Source organism: Tenrec ecaudatus, chromosome X, assembly GCF_050624435.1.
Source record: "Tenrec ecaudatus isolate mTenEca1 chromosome X, mTenEca1.hap1, whole genome shotgun sequence".
Taxonomy (NCBI): Eukaryota; Metazoa; Chordata; class Mammalia; order Afrosoricida; family Tenrecidae; genus Tenrec; species Tenrec ecaudatus.
In genome coordinates, this window is record NC_134548.1 from 127,751,829 (window position 1) to 127,765,678 (window position 13,850).

The window sequence follows — 13,850 nt, forward strand, 5'->3', positions numbered from 1 at the left end:
CTGGGAGACACTACAGCTGACAAGACACATGGAGTTAGTTACTCTAGTGCACTGAGCTATAGTAGTCACGTGGAGAACCCTGACAGGGCTGAGATGCTTACACCACCACAGAATCCACAAGACTTTCCACCCACTGGCCTATGATCTTCCTGCATTCGGCGTCACTGTATGTGTTCCATGAGTCTGCAAAAGAACTTTATAGACTGGTATCAGACATACAGGTTTATATGGGACTTATGGATGATCTGGACTGGGCTGGGATGTTTTCTTAATGTACAATTACTCTTTATTTAAAGTTCTTTCTTATACACATGGGTGTCTATGAATTTGTTTCTCCACTGAACCCAGACTAACACAGGCATGGTACAGAGGGGCAGTGGCCGAGTGCCATAGAGGGGCATGGTACAGAGAAGGAGCACCCAGAGGACCACAGAGGGGCGCATGGCATAGAGGAGTTGTACCCTAGAAGCTTCGAGGGGCAGCACAGAGAAGGGGAGACCAAGGAGCTTAGAAGGACAAGGCATAGAAGGGCGGAGACTGAAGACCATAGAGGGAGATGGCATAGAGGGGCAGTGGCCAAGGAGCATAGAGGGGAAGCATGCGAGGATCATAGAGGGTAGCTTGTCAAAGAACATAGAGGGGCATGGCATAGAGGGGCAGCGGCCAGGAGCTTAAAGGGGCATAGCATAGAGGGTTGGCACTTCAGGAGGATAGGGGGTATGGCATCGAGGGTCTGTGGCCGAGGAGGACAGAAGGGCATGGCATACAGGAGCAGGAGCCAAGAAGCACTGGGGAGCATAGAGGGGCATGGCATAGAGGGGCAGGGACTGAAGACCATAGAGGCACAAGGCCTAGAGGGGTTGTGGCAGAGGAGCATAGAGGGGCATGGCATAGAGAGGAAGCCGCAAAGGATTATAGCAGTGAGGCCTCCAAGGATTATAGAGAGCCACATCAGAGGGCCAATGGCCAAGGAGCCTAGAGGGGCATGGCATAGAAGGTCATGGCCTAGAGAGGCGGCAGCCAAGGAGCATAGAGGGGCATGACACAGAGGGGTGGGGACTGAAGACCACGAAGAAGCATGGCATAGAAGGAGCAGAAGGGGGGCAGGACATCGAAGTGGAGCAGCTGAAAAGCTTGGAGGGGCACAGCATAGAGGGGTGGAGACTGAAGAGCATAGGGGGCCATGGCATAGAGGGATGGCGCCCGAGGAGGAGCATAGGGGGGCATAACATAGAGGGGCAGCACCTCAGGAGCATAGAGGGGAGGCTGCCACCAAGGAGCAAAGGGCCACAGAGCATACAAGGGCAGCCGTGACGACCATACAGGGGCATGGCCTAGAGGGGTGGTGGCTGAGGACCATAGAGGCATGTCATAGCGGGGCAGTGCCCAAGGATCATAAGGGCATTGCATTGAGGGTGGGCATCCCAGGAGCACGGGAGATGATAGAGGAGCATGCCCTAGAGGGGCGGGGCCTGAAGACCATAAAGGGGCATTCCCACATCAAGCTGGGTTCTAACTGAGGCTTGCAGATGAACGGAAAAGAAAGAAAAGAACGGAAAAGTACAAAGCATGGGATCCGGAGGACTCCAATCTGATGGATTGAAGTCTCCAGTGTATTCTAAGCTTGGTATACATACTCTTCTTACACAAAGGAACTGGTTACAAAACAAACATCAAAGAACTTAAACATTCCTAAACTCTTATCTATGCAAATGTTACTTAACTAGTCACAGCTTAACCTTAGAATAATAAAAGCACTAGGTTCACAGACAATCACACGGATATGCAAGATTCAAGAGTCTCAAAGAGATGTAAATAACTGAGTTATCCCTCAATGGTTTTAGCAGCAAAGTCAAAATAACAGTCATTTTGCAATGCTTTTGTCTGCAGAGACACAGAGGCGCAGGGGACTAAATAGTCATCCATTAGTAAACACCTTGATCAGCCAGATGCTTCCTACAGGGCATGGCAAACAGGCATCACCAGAGGACCATAGAGGGGGCATAACATAGAAGGGCAGCAGCTGAGTACCATGAAGAGGCATGGCGGGGGGGGGGGGCAGCGCATGGCGGGGGGGGGGGGGCAGCGGATGAAGAGCACTGGGGAGTCTAGAGGGGAGGTCGCCAAGGAGCATAGCAAGGAACCGCATATAAGGGCAATGGCTGAGAACCATAGTGGGGCATGGCATAGAGGGTCAGTAGCCAAGGACCACAGAGGGGCATTATACAGAGGGGCATGGCATAGAGGGGGTATGGCAGAGGACCATAGACGGGAGGCAACCAAGGAGCATAGAAAGGTATGGCATAGAGAGGTGGTGGCCAAGGACCATAGAGAGGTGGTGGCCAAGGGCCAGAGGGGCATGGCCTAGAGGGGGGTTGTCCAAAGACCTAGGAGGGGCAAGTCATAGAGGGGCACATTATAGAGGGTTGGTCACCAAAGACCATAGAGGGGCATAGCCTAGAGGGGTGCAGGCAAGGACCATAGAGAGGCATGGCATAGAGGGGCAGTGTTCAAAAACTATAGAGGGGCATGGCATAGAGGGGCAGCCAGTGAGGTTCAGAGCGGGGAGGCCTGCAAAGAGCATAGGAAGGCATGACATAGAGCAGCGGGGACTGAGGGGCGGCACCTGAGGAGCATAGGTATTACATGTCCTAGATGGGTGGCAACCGATGAGCAGAGGGGCATGGCATAGAGGGGCTGTTGCCGAGGACCACAGAGGGACATGGCACAGAGGGGCATGGCTGAAGAGCTTGGAGGGTCATGGCCTAGAGGGGCAGCACCTCAGGAGCATATGGGGGGCCTATGGCCGAGGTTGAGAACATAGAGGGGCCTAGCCCAGTTGGCACAGCTAGGGAGCATAGAAGGGAGGCTGCCGGGGAAAACAGAGGGGCACGGCATATAGGGGCAATAGCCGAGGAGCAAGACATAGAGTGGTTGCAATCGAGAACCATAGAGAAGCATAGCTTAGAGGGGTGATGGCCGAGGGCCATAGAGGAGCATGGCCTAGAGGGTTGGCAGTGGAGACCACAAAGGGGCATGGCCTAGAGGGGCAGCCAGTGTGGATCATAGAGGGGAGGCCTACAAGGACCATAGAAGGGTATGGCTAGAGGGGCGGCAGTCGAGGGGCATAGAGGGTCATGGCCTAGAGGGGCAGCACCTCAGGAGCATATGGGGGAGCCTAGGGCCGAGGTTGAGAACATAGAGGGGCCTAGCCCAGTTGGCACAGCTAGGGAGCATAGAAGGGAGGCTGCCGGGGAAAACAGAGGGGCACGGCACATAGGGGCAATAGCCGAGGAGCAAGACATAGAGTGGTTGCAATCGAGAACCATAGAGAAGCATAGCTTAGAGGGGCAATGGCCGAGGGCCATAGAGGAGCATGGCCTAGAGAGTTGGCAGTGGAGACCACAGAGGGGCATGGCCTAGAGGGGAAGCCAGTGAGGATCATAGAGGGGTATGCCTAGAGGGGCGGCAGTCGAGGGCCATAGAGGGGCATGGCCTAGAGGGGGAGCGTATGAAGACCAAAGAGGGGTCAGGCATAGGGGCAGTGGCCGAGAACCATAAAGGGGCATGGCCTAGAGGGGCAGCCAGTGAGGATCATAGAGGGGTATGGCTAGAGGGGCGGCAGTCGAGGGCCATAGAGGAGCATGGCCTAGAGGGTTGGCAGTGAAGACCATAGAGGGGCATGGCCTAGAGGAGCAGCCAGTGAGGATCATAGAGGGGCATGGCCTAGAGGAGCAGCCAGTGAGGATCATAGAGGGGTATGGCTAGAGGGGCGGCAGTCGAGGGCCATAGAGGGGCATGGACTAGAGGGGGAGCGTATGAAGACCAAAGAGGGGTCAGGCATAGGGGCAGTGGCCGAGAACCATAGAGGGGCATGGCCTAGAGGGGCAGCCAGTGAGGATCATAGATGGGAGGCCTCCAAGAACTATAGAGGGGTATGGCCTACAGGGGCGGCTGTCGAGGGCCATAGAGAGGCATGGCCTAGAGGGGCCGAGTATGAAGACCAAAGAGGGGTCAGGCATAGAGGCGGTGGCCAAGAACCATAAAGGGGCATGGCCTAGAGGGGCAGCGTATGAAAACCAAAGAGGGGTCAGGCATAGAGAGGCGGTGGCCGAGAACCATAAAGGATCATAGCCTAGAGGGGCAGCCAGTAAAGATCATAGAGGGGAGGCCTCCAAGGACCATAGAGGGGTATGGCCTACAGGGGCGACTGTCGAAGGCCATAGAGAGGCATGGCCTAGAGGGGCAGAGTATGAAGACCAAAGAGGGGGGTCAGGCATAGAGAGGCGGTGGCCGAGAACCATAAAGGAGCATGGCCTAGAGGGGCGGCCAGTGAAGATCATAGAGGGGAGGCCTCCAAAGAGCATAGGGGGCATGACAGAACAGCGGGGACTGAGGGGCGGCACCTGAGGAGCATAGGTATTGCATGGCCCAGAGGGGTGGCAACCGATGAGCATAGAGGGCCATGGCACAGAGGGGCAGTGGCCAAGGACCATAGAAAGGCATGAAATTATTGAGGTCCAGAGTCCCAGGAGCAAGGGGGACCACAGAAGAGCATGACATACAGGGGCAAGGACTGAAGACTATAAAGGGGCATAGCATAGCGGGCATCATCTGAGGATCATAGGGGACAATGAAATAGAGGAGCGGTGCCTAAGAAGCATAGTTGGGGCAAAGCATAGAAGGGCGGCAGCTGAGGAACACAGAGGGGCATGGTATAGAAGGGCAGCCAGTGAGGACCATCGAGGGGAAGCCTCCAAGGAATATACAGGAGCAATGGCAAAGGACCATATAGAAGGGTAATGCAGAGATGGGTACACCATAGAGGGGCAGCTGCCAAAGACCATACAGGGGCATGGCATAGAGGGGCAACGGCCGAGGACCACAGAGGGGCATGGCCTAGAGAGGTAGAAACGAAGTCCACAGATGAGCATGGCACAGAGGGGAGGCCAAGGAGGAGCTTAGAGGGGCATGGCATGGAGGGGTGATTATCTAGGAGCAGAGAGGGGCGGGGACTGAAGATTTAAAGAGGCATGGCATAGAGGGGAAGCACCTGAGGAGTGTATGGGGTGCCTAGAGGGCAGCGGCTGAGAACCATAGAGGGGCATAGCCGAGTTTCCGTGCCTGGGGAGCATAGAAGGAAGGCTGGCAAGGAGCACAGAGGGGAATGACATAGAGGGGGAGCACCAGAGGACCATAAAGGGGAGGCCACCAAGGAGCATAGAAGGGCATTGCACATAGTGGGGGGGTGTCGAGGAGCGCAAGGGAGCCTAGAGGGGGCAGTGCCCAAGGAGCACAGAGGGGCATGGTTGGTGGCCAGGGAGCACAGGCAAGCAAAGAGGGCTATGGCAGAGAGGGGCGGTGATTGAATACCATAAAGGAGCATGGCATAGCAGGGCGACACATGGCATAGAGGGGTGGCGACCAAGGAACATGGGGGCGCATAGAGGGTCAACAGGCAAGGAACAGAGGGACATGGCCTAGAGATGCACATCATAGAGGGTCTCAAGTGGGAAGAGAATGCTGTGAAAATGATGATGGCGGCATATGTGCAAATGTGCTTGACACATTGGTGGAATGTATGGATTGTGGTAAGAGATGTAAGAGCCCCAATAAAAGTATTATATATATATTATGATATATATAAATGTAATTTGCTTTGCCTCTCTGTCCAGACCTGAAGACCTCCAGGGGACACCCCACAACCAAGGAACCCCAATCTGGAGGACAACACAGATTCTTATCATTCATTCTTAATCAGGATTTCCCCCCTATGTAGGTACACTTAAGGAGAGGAAGAATATATTTCTCCTTAAAAATTAATGTGTTCATACCATCTACCTGGAAGTTAGTACCCACAACAGCGCTCCGGGACAAAGCTTGGCGCCTGAACAAACATACATCAGCAGCATGCTGTGTCTTAATCTCATATTATGTTTCCTATTACTGTTTTTAAAACTTTCATCTCTTCTTGCCCCTTCCTTAAGTGCTCCTTTCTGTATCTAAGTATCTAAAGTTTTACTTTGGAACACTATTAGCCTATCTTTTAATTTCACTTTTCTTCTTGACAAAACTTTTCTTACCTTCACATCCTCACAAAACCAAAAGGTGATAGTATTAGTACATTAAAAAAATGGTACCTGCCTATCAAAAGATATAACGTCTGGGATCTTAAAGGCTTGAAGGTAAACAAGCGGCCATCTAGCTCAGAAGCAACAAAGCCCACATGGAAGAAGCACACCAGCCTGCGTGATCACGAGGTGTCGAACGGATCAGGTATCAGGCATCAAAGAATAAAAAATCATATCATTGTAAATGAGGGTGAGTGCAGAGCGGAGACCCAAAGCCCATTTGTCGGCAACCGGACACCCCCTTACTGAAGGGTTGCGGGAAGGAGATGAGCCTGTCAGGGTGCAGTGTAGCAACAATGAAATAAACAACTTTCCTCTAGTTCTTAAATGCTTCCTCCCCCACTATCATGATCCTAATTCTACCTTACAAATCTGGCAAGACCAGAGGATGTACACTGGTACAGATAGGAACTGGAAACACAGGGAATCCAGGACAGATGATCCCTTCAGGGCCAGTGTAGAAAGTGGCGATACCGGGAGGGTGGAGGAAGGGTGGGGTAGAAAGGGGGAACGGATCACAAGGATCTACAAATAACCTCCTCCCTGGGGGATGGACAACAGAAAAGTGGGTGAAGTGAGATCTTGGACAGTGTAACATATGACAAAATAATAATTTATGAATTATGAAGGGTTCATGAGGGAGGAGGGAGTGGGAAAATGAGCTGATATTAAGGGCTTAAGTAGAAAGCAAATGTTTTGAGAATGACGATGGCAACAAATGTACACATCTGCTTGACACAATGGATGTATGTATGGATTGTGATGAGTTGTACAAGGGCCCAATAAAATGATTTTAAAAAAACAAAAAACATTTTCTCTATCAAATATTAGTACTCATTCATCCATCATTGCCAATCAACCATCTTGAGCCTAATCTTCCTTCCTTTAACCTAGTAAATAACACTACCTGACCTTCCCCCTAGTTTTTACCTACTCCTTCTTTCACTCTCCCTCCCCTAACACTTCCCCCACTTTCGGATTGCTCCCCTGCCACCTAATCTCCCACTCTCCCCAGGATACCTAAAACAAATTGTCTACTGCACCACCTTAACAGAGTTAACCGCTCCCAAACAACACATGATAAAGGGAGCTGATAGCACGGAGTTCAGGAAGGAAGAGAATGTTTGGAAACTGTGGTAGCATTTGTACAATACCGCGTGATATGACTGAACTATGGGATGGTATGACATCTGGTATTATGTCTGTAATAGCTCTCATTAAAATGGTTTTGAAAAAAATAAAAATAAAATTTCACCATCTAATTCGTCACCATACTTTGTTATAGCACCCATATCTTCTGTGTTTCCTTCCTGAGAGAGAGTATCAAGCAGGCCCTTGTTTTAAGAACTTATTGTTCTTACATCAGAGCTAGGATTTATTGCGAGCGCAAAATCCATTCCTGGATCGATATTTTAATGTAAAATAAAATAAGATACAAGTAGCTCCACGCAGCTAATGGCAACTCTACTGGATAATGCAAGTCTATACTGCAGAAAGAGTCCACAATAATGACCCTGGCAATGTGCGACAAGAACTGGGTGTCGCTGAACCATTACTGTCTTGAAATTGCTTCATGCGCCACCTCCAAAGAAGGCACCAATTCCTGGCTGACCGCCAGCCCCAGGGCCATGTGAGGCTGGTTCTGGCAAGAGGTAGCATCAGCTTAGAGAAAGAGGAATAATGTTCACATTGGTTGGTCCAGTTTTCTGTCCTTCTTTCACGCAGAGGGGGCACTCTTGCCAATTGCACTAAGCCTGTCTGTGAACTCAGTGGCTCGACAGAAGAGAGGCCTGACCAGCAGGCGCAGTTCTGCTTGAGCTCATGGGGTCAGCACGAGTCTGGCTGGCTTAGCAGCAAAGAACAGCAGTAAGTCTATGTCCCAAAGACCTCCCTATTTCTGCCTTACAAGAAACCAAAGACAAGGCCATCAGGGACCTCCCTCTAGCACCACCTCAATTCTTATCCACTTGTGTTTCCCAGAGTGGGCAATGCAGTTCCCTTTGGGGGGCGGGTGGGGGTTAGGCTCTGGAAAGATCCAGGGGAGCTGCAAAATTAAATACTTATGCTTTATCTGGATTATGTTTTCATTCCCGGGTAGGGAGGGGCGGTGTGGGGATAGTGCAAAATAATCTCTTTTTTTTCCCCTGAGAAGTGGGAGACAGTAGGTCAAATAAGTTTGGGAACCGTTATTATATACAACAGCCAGCCATGGAATGAGACATGATTTAAGACTTTTCCCTTCATTTCCTGACCCTCGGAAGGTTTGCCTTGTGGTTTCAGGAGGGGAAATAGTGGCTTGCAGTTTAACTAACACAGGATAGCAACGAACGTGTAAGTATCTGACATCTTCAAGAGCCTTTGGGTCCTATCAAGCATTAGCAACTTTATTTAGGGAGTGTGTGGTGTAGGGTGTTACACGTTGGGCTGCTAATCACAAGGCCAATTGTTCAAATCCAACACCTGCTTTGAAGAAGAAAGATGAGGCTTTCTGCTTCTATGAAGATATAAAGTCTCTAAAGCCCAAAGGGACACTTCTCCTCTGTCGTATACAGTTGTTATGAGTCAAAACTGACTCAATGACCATGAGTTTGGTTTGGTGAGTCCCATATGTGCAGAACCCTGGTAATGCAGTGCACTCCACCTTGAGCTGCTCACAAGGTCAGCTATGAGTCAGAATTGACTCGATGGCAGTGGATTTTTGAGGGTTTTGTGTTTTTTTGCCATGTGTGAGGAACTGACCTCAAGACACAGCCCCTGCTCCCAAGAGAGATCAGTCTAGAAAGGGCTATTAGCAAGTAAACAGGAAATGACAACACACCGTCCTAAGTGCTGTGACAGGGAAGTGCAGGGTTCCACGTGACACAATGAATAGGCACGTAGCTAGATTTGAGAAGGCAAGGAAAGCTTTCTGTGGAGGAGGTGACATTTTTAAAGAGACAGCTAAGAGTCAGCCAACGGAAGGGGCAAGGCATAGAATTCAGGAGGGCATCGCCTGCTGCCCCCAGAAGGTAATGAAGAACAAAAGTCAAAGCCATAAAAAACCAGACTTACTGGTCTGATAGAGACTAGCGGAAACCTGTCCTAAGACACCCTTCTAACTTACAACTGAAAGCACGTCTTTTAGACAAATAAGTCAGGCCTCAAAAACAAACAGTAACACCTGTGAAAAAACTGCTCCTTAGAACCACACCTTCATGGAAGCAGACCAAGAAGGAAACAGAGAGTAAGGGTCTAGACCCCTATTGCCACATCAAGAACGTCCCAGCACGGAGCTGCAAAAGCACAGAGAGGACTGTAGGGCCAACAACAGCTCGAGCATACGGTGACAGAGGACACCCGGCGGGGAGTGAGTCTGGTCTGAACTCCCCCACAGTGGGGAAAAATAATAAGGGAACATAAAAGATCAGCAAGGGGAGCAAAGTAAAGCCCCAAAGCCCCAAATAGACTTCAGGCGAGGAGGGACAGCCCAAGGAAGCCCCCAGGACCAGCGGGGAGATTGTCAGAAAGATCAGTAAACAGACCTGGTATTAGGTATGTTTTTTTTTCGCTAGTTAATATTTGTATGTTCTCTTTTATTCAATCTTTTGTTTTGTCTTTGTTATTGTTCTTTTACCTACTTATATAAGATAGGTATGGGAAGCAAGCTTGAGGAGAAAGCAACAGAATTGACGGTTCCAGAGGGAATGCAGGGAGAAGGAGGTGGGGAAAGGGAGTGGGGGGCAAACAATACCATAGACAGGGGGACAACTAGGGAATTAAAAGCAACAACGAGGAGGATGTGCATATCCTGAGGGTGTTGAAGCAACAGCAATCTAACTGAAATGAATTACTAAGAGGCAGAAGGGCTTGCGTGATAGGGGTCAGGAGGAAGGTAAAAGGAAATTGAGGAAAGATCTAGAAAGCAAAGCTATGTATAGAGATAAAACCAGAGGTGTGCACTCATGTAAATACATTAATTCATAAAAATAGAGGTATTGGCCTATGTACATATATTTATATGGCAATACACTGAGGTACTGCATGGTCTGTGCAATCAAAAGGTGTTGACAGAATCGGGTAATAGGTACCAGAAGATCCAAAACAAACAAACAAACAAACTTATTGTTGAGAAAGAGAGGGTCAGAGCTGAGACCCAAAACTCATCTGTAGACCATGGAACATCCCCTCACAGAAGGGTCACAAGGAAGGGATGAGTCAACCAGGGCGCAGTATAGCACCGATGAAACACAATATTCCTCTGGTTCATTGAGACTTCCTCATCCCCCACCACCAATATCCCAGTCCTGCCTTCCACTGTGGGCTAGACCAGAGTTACATGGCCCCTAGATTCCTCAAGCAAAGTAGGGAGTCCTTATCCTTTTTTAAACTATTTATAACTATTTTGATACCCATGATTTGAAGAAAAGGATGACTTCCACCAACTTTCCTCTAGTTCTTAAATACTTCCTCCCCCCCACTATCACGATTCCAATTCTTCCTTACAAATCCGGCTAGGCCGGAGCATGTGCATGGGTACAGATAAGAACTGGGAACACAGGGAATCCAGGTCAGATAAACTCCTCAGGAACAGAAATGGGAGTAGTGATTCCAGGAGGGTAGGGGGACGGTAGAGAGTGGAGGGGAGGAAGGGGGAACCGATCACAATGACCGACACATAACCACACACACCCGGGGGGATGAACAGAACTGAGGGAAGAGAGACAGCAGTCAGTGTAAAGTATGAAAAGTTAAATAGAACCTTTACACAGAGACCAAAGGGCAACATTTGCCCACAAGTAAAGATGAGAAGAAGGGAGGGCAAGGAAACCAAATGAATAGAAACAGGAACCCAAGTAGAGATGGGGCGAGTGCTGACATATTGCTGGAAACAATTTGTGTGTGTATGAATTACTGGATGGAAAATTAATTTCCAATAGAAATTCTTGTTTAAAAAACAATAAAATGTTCCAAAAAAAGAAAACAAATAAGAAACACCAATCGCTCATACATTACTGGTAGGGATACAAAGTGGTACAACCACTCTAGAAAAGAGTTTGATGGTGTCTTATAAAACTAACCATATATTTATCATAAAACCAAAATTCACTGGTATCCATTCATTTCCAACTCAGAGCAATCCTATAAGACAGGGTAGAACTGCCCCTGTGCATTTCTCAGACTATAACTCTCTACAGGAGTAGAAAGCCGTCTTTCTCCCGAGGAGTGGCTGGTGGTTTCAAACTGCTGACCTTGTAACCACTATGCGACCAGGGCTTCCTGTAACTACCATATGACCTATCAATTGTATTCTTGGGCATTTGCATCAATGAAATGAAAGCTCAAGTTCTCACAAGGACCTAGCACTCAACTGTTCACAGCAACTTCATTCATCATCACTCCAAACAGAAAACTAAGATGGCCTTCAATGGGAGCACGATTACGTAAATTGTAGTTCACCTGACAGGCTCCTACTCAGCAATAGAAAGGTATGAACTAGTGATTCCTGTAAGAACTGGAACGGAGTGAGAATGTCAGTTGCAAAAGAATGCCTGCTGTTTCATTCGACTTCATTAACATTCTTCCAATGACAAAAGTGTACACATAGAACCGATTCATGATTAATAGCTGCTAGGGGTGAGGGATGGGCAGGTTGGTGGCAGAAGGAGGTGGGTGTGAGCATCAAAGAGCCACCTGAGAGATCCTTATGGTGATGGAACTGTTCTGTGTCTAAACATGTGATAATTACACAGAACTATATACACATACACATGGAGGCAAGCAAATTCGGGTAAGGTCAGTAGACTTTTCCCATGCCAAGCATCTGGTGTTGATATTGCGTTCTCACTATTCAAGAAGTTACCCTCAGTGGGGAAGGAGTGGGATTGTACATCAGACTTAGCTGGAACCGTATGTTTTTAGCGGGGTGGTGAGGGGTCATTTCCCATGGATCTATACTTAATTAAGGTTTTTGTTTTTTTTCAAATGCATTATCCAATGAAGCAAATGGTGCCATCTTCTTGGGCGTGCAGAAGAGGTGACTCTTTTAAAAACAGAACTAACTTGCCTCCACAGGCTGCTGACACAAGCACTTTGCCCTTCTCCGGTTCATACTCACCAGTAGTACAGAAGGTAGGTGGTGTTGGCCCTTGTGGTATTCCCAGGGAGCCACGAACACTTCATAGTGGTCAGGTTGAACCAGATGCATCGCAGATCAGTCACAGCCGACCTGGGATCACCTAGAAAACCCAGGCGAAGAGTTGAGGGCTCTTCTTTCTTTAAAACGCAAACTAGCCAATTCACTCTGCAACAGTGGAGGGTTGGTCAGTGTGCTTCCTGCTACCTGACCAGAAAGCTTATCCCTAAACTTTCCTTGTTTCCCAAAGACACTTAAGACAGAGAAACCCAAAAACTCCCTGCCATCAAGTCAATGTGAACTCATTGCATCCCTATGGGCAAAGTAAAACTGCCCCTGTGGGCTTCTGAAGCGGTAAATCTTTCCAGGGGGTGAAAGTCCCTTCTCTGTCCCGAGGGATGGCTGGTGGGTTCCAAATGCTGACCTTGTGGTGAGCAGCGCTCCAGGGCAGAGACAACCTACATTGAATTTGCTAACAACATTATCACCTCTGAATAATATGAAAATATCTTTCCTATCTCTGAGGAATCCTCTCTCTTGGACCATCTACCTGGAGAGAGAGATTAAATGTCAAATCACATTTCAACCATAAGCAATGCTATGGAATTCCTAATCGAATGTGGAAATGGAAAAAATCCCTTAGTCTGCCTGTTATTTGGAAAACAAACACTTTACGGAGGTATAATTTGCTTCCCTATCTTTTGATTAAGACTGACACATGTCTTGTTCAAAAACAAAACAAGTCCACCAATTGATGAATGGATGACCCAAATGTACATATACATCCAGCGGACTGAACTTAGCCAGGGATAGCAATGACGGGTGCCACGAGGTGGCTGGACCTTGACAATAGTATGCTGAGTGAAACCAGTCACTTGCAAAAGGGCAAAAGTCATATTATTGCATGAAATTAGCAAGGGGGCCTCAAAAAGTTCACGGAAAAATTGAATGGCAAGATAATGGATCCCTCCCCCCATGAACTTTGTGAAGCCTCCTTATACACTAAGGTGGTGTTTGGGTTTGGTGTTTAAAACACTGGACCTGGAATCTGAAAACCTCAGACTCAGTGCTGCCACTTGCGACCAGAGCAAATCCCTTCGGTTCCTTCCTCCCTCAGAAAATGGATCAGGATCAGACTCTATGCCTTGCTTCCTTCCCAAGATAAGCTTATAAGGCTTGGTTTGGGGGATGTGTGTGTGTGTGTGTGTGTGTGTGTACATTGTGTATCTGATTTTTCAAATGCTATTTAACTTTCAAGGAGACCTAGGGACACTGTCAGATTAAGCACTGGACTGGTCAGTAGTTCAAACCCACCAGCTGCTCCAAGGGAGAGAGATGAGACTGTCTGCTCCTATAAAGATGTACAGCCTTGGGGAATCTCCCTCGTACTGCTGTGGCTCAGAATGTACTTGGTCGCCATGGGGTTGATTGAGTGTATAGTTTTGTTCAATATTAACTATCAGATTGTGCTGTTCACGCTGTCTGTGAGCTCCAGGAAGGTAGGGATGTCCTCTTATATATCAGTAAGGTGCCAGCTCCTAGTCCAATGACTGACACTTAGGAGACTGCAAATATTTAAGAATTCAATAAATTAATGAACAGTGACC

The 13,850-nt window shown here is 48.5% G+C and overlaps 1 protein-coding gene across 2 annotated transcripts in view; it reads right to left on the reverse strand.

The window, feature by feature from the left end:
* Positions 1–13,850, reverse strand: part of IL13RA1 (interleukin 13 receptor subunit alpha 1) — an 82,789-nt gene that overhangs the window by 42,839 nt on the left and 26,100 nt on the right. For both annotated transcript variants that reach the window (XM_075538161.1, XM_075538160.1), the window contains exon 4: positions 12,226–12,346. In XM_075538161.1, coding sequence (XP_075394276.1) covers positions 12,226–12,346 — 121 coding nt within the window. The remainder of the gene's footprint in view (positions 1–12,225; positions 12,347–13,850) is intronic.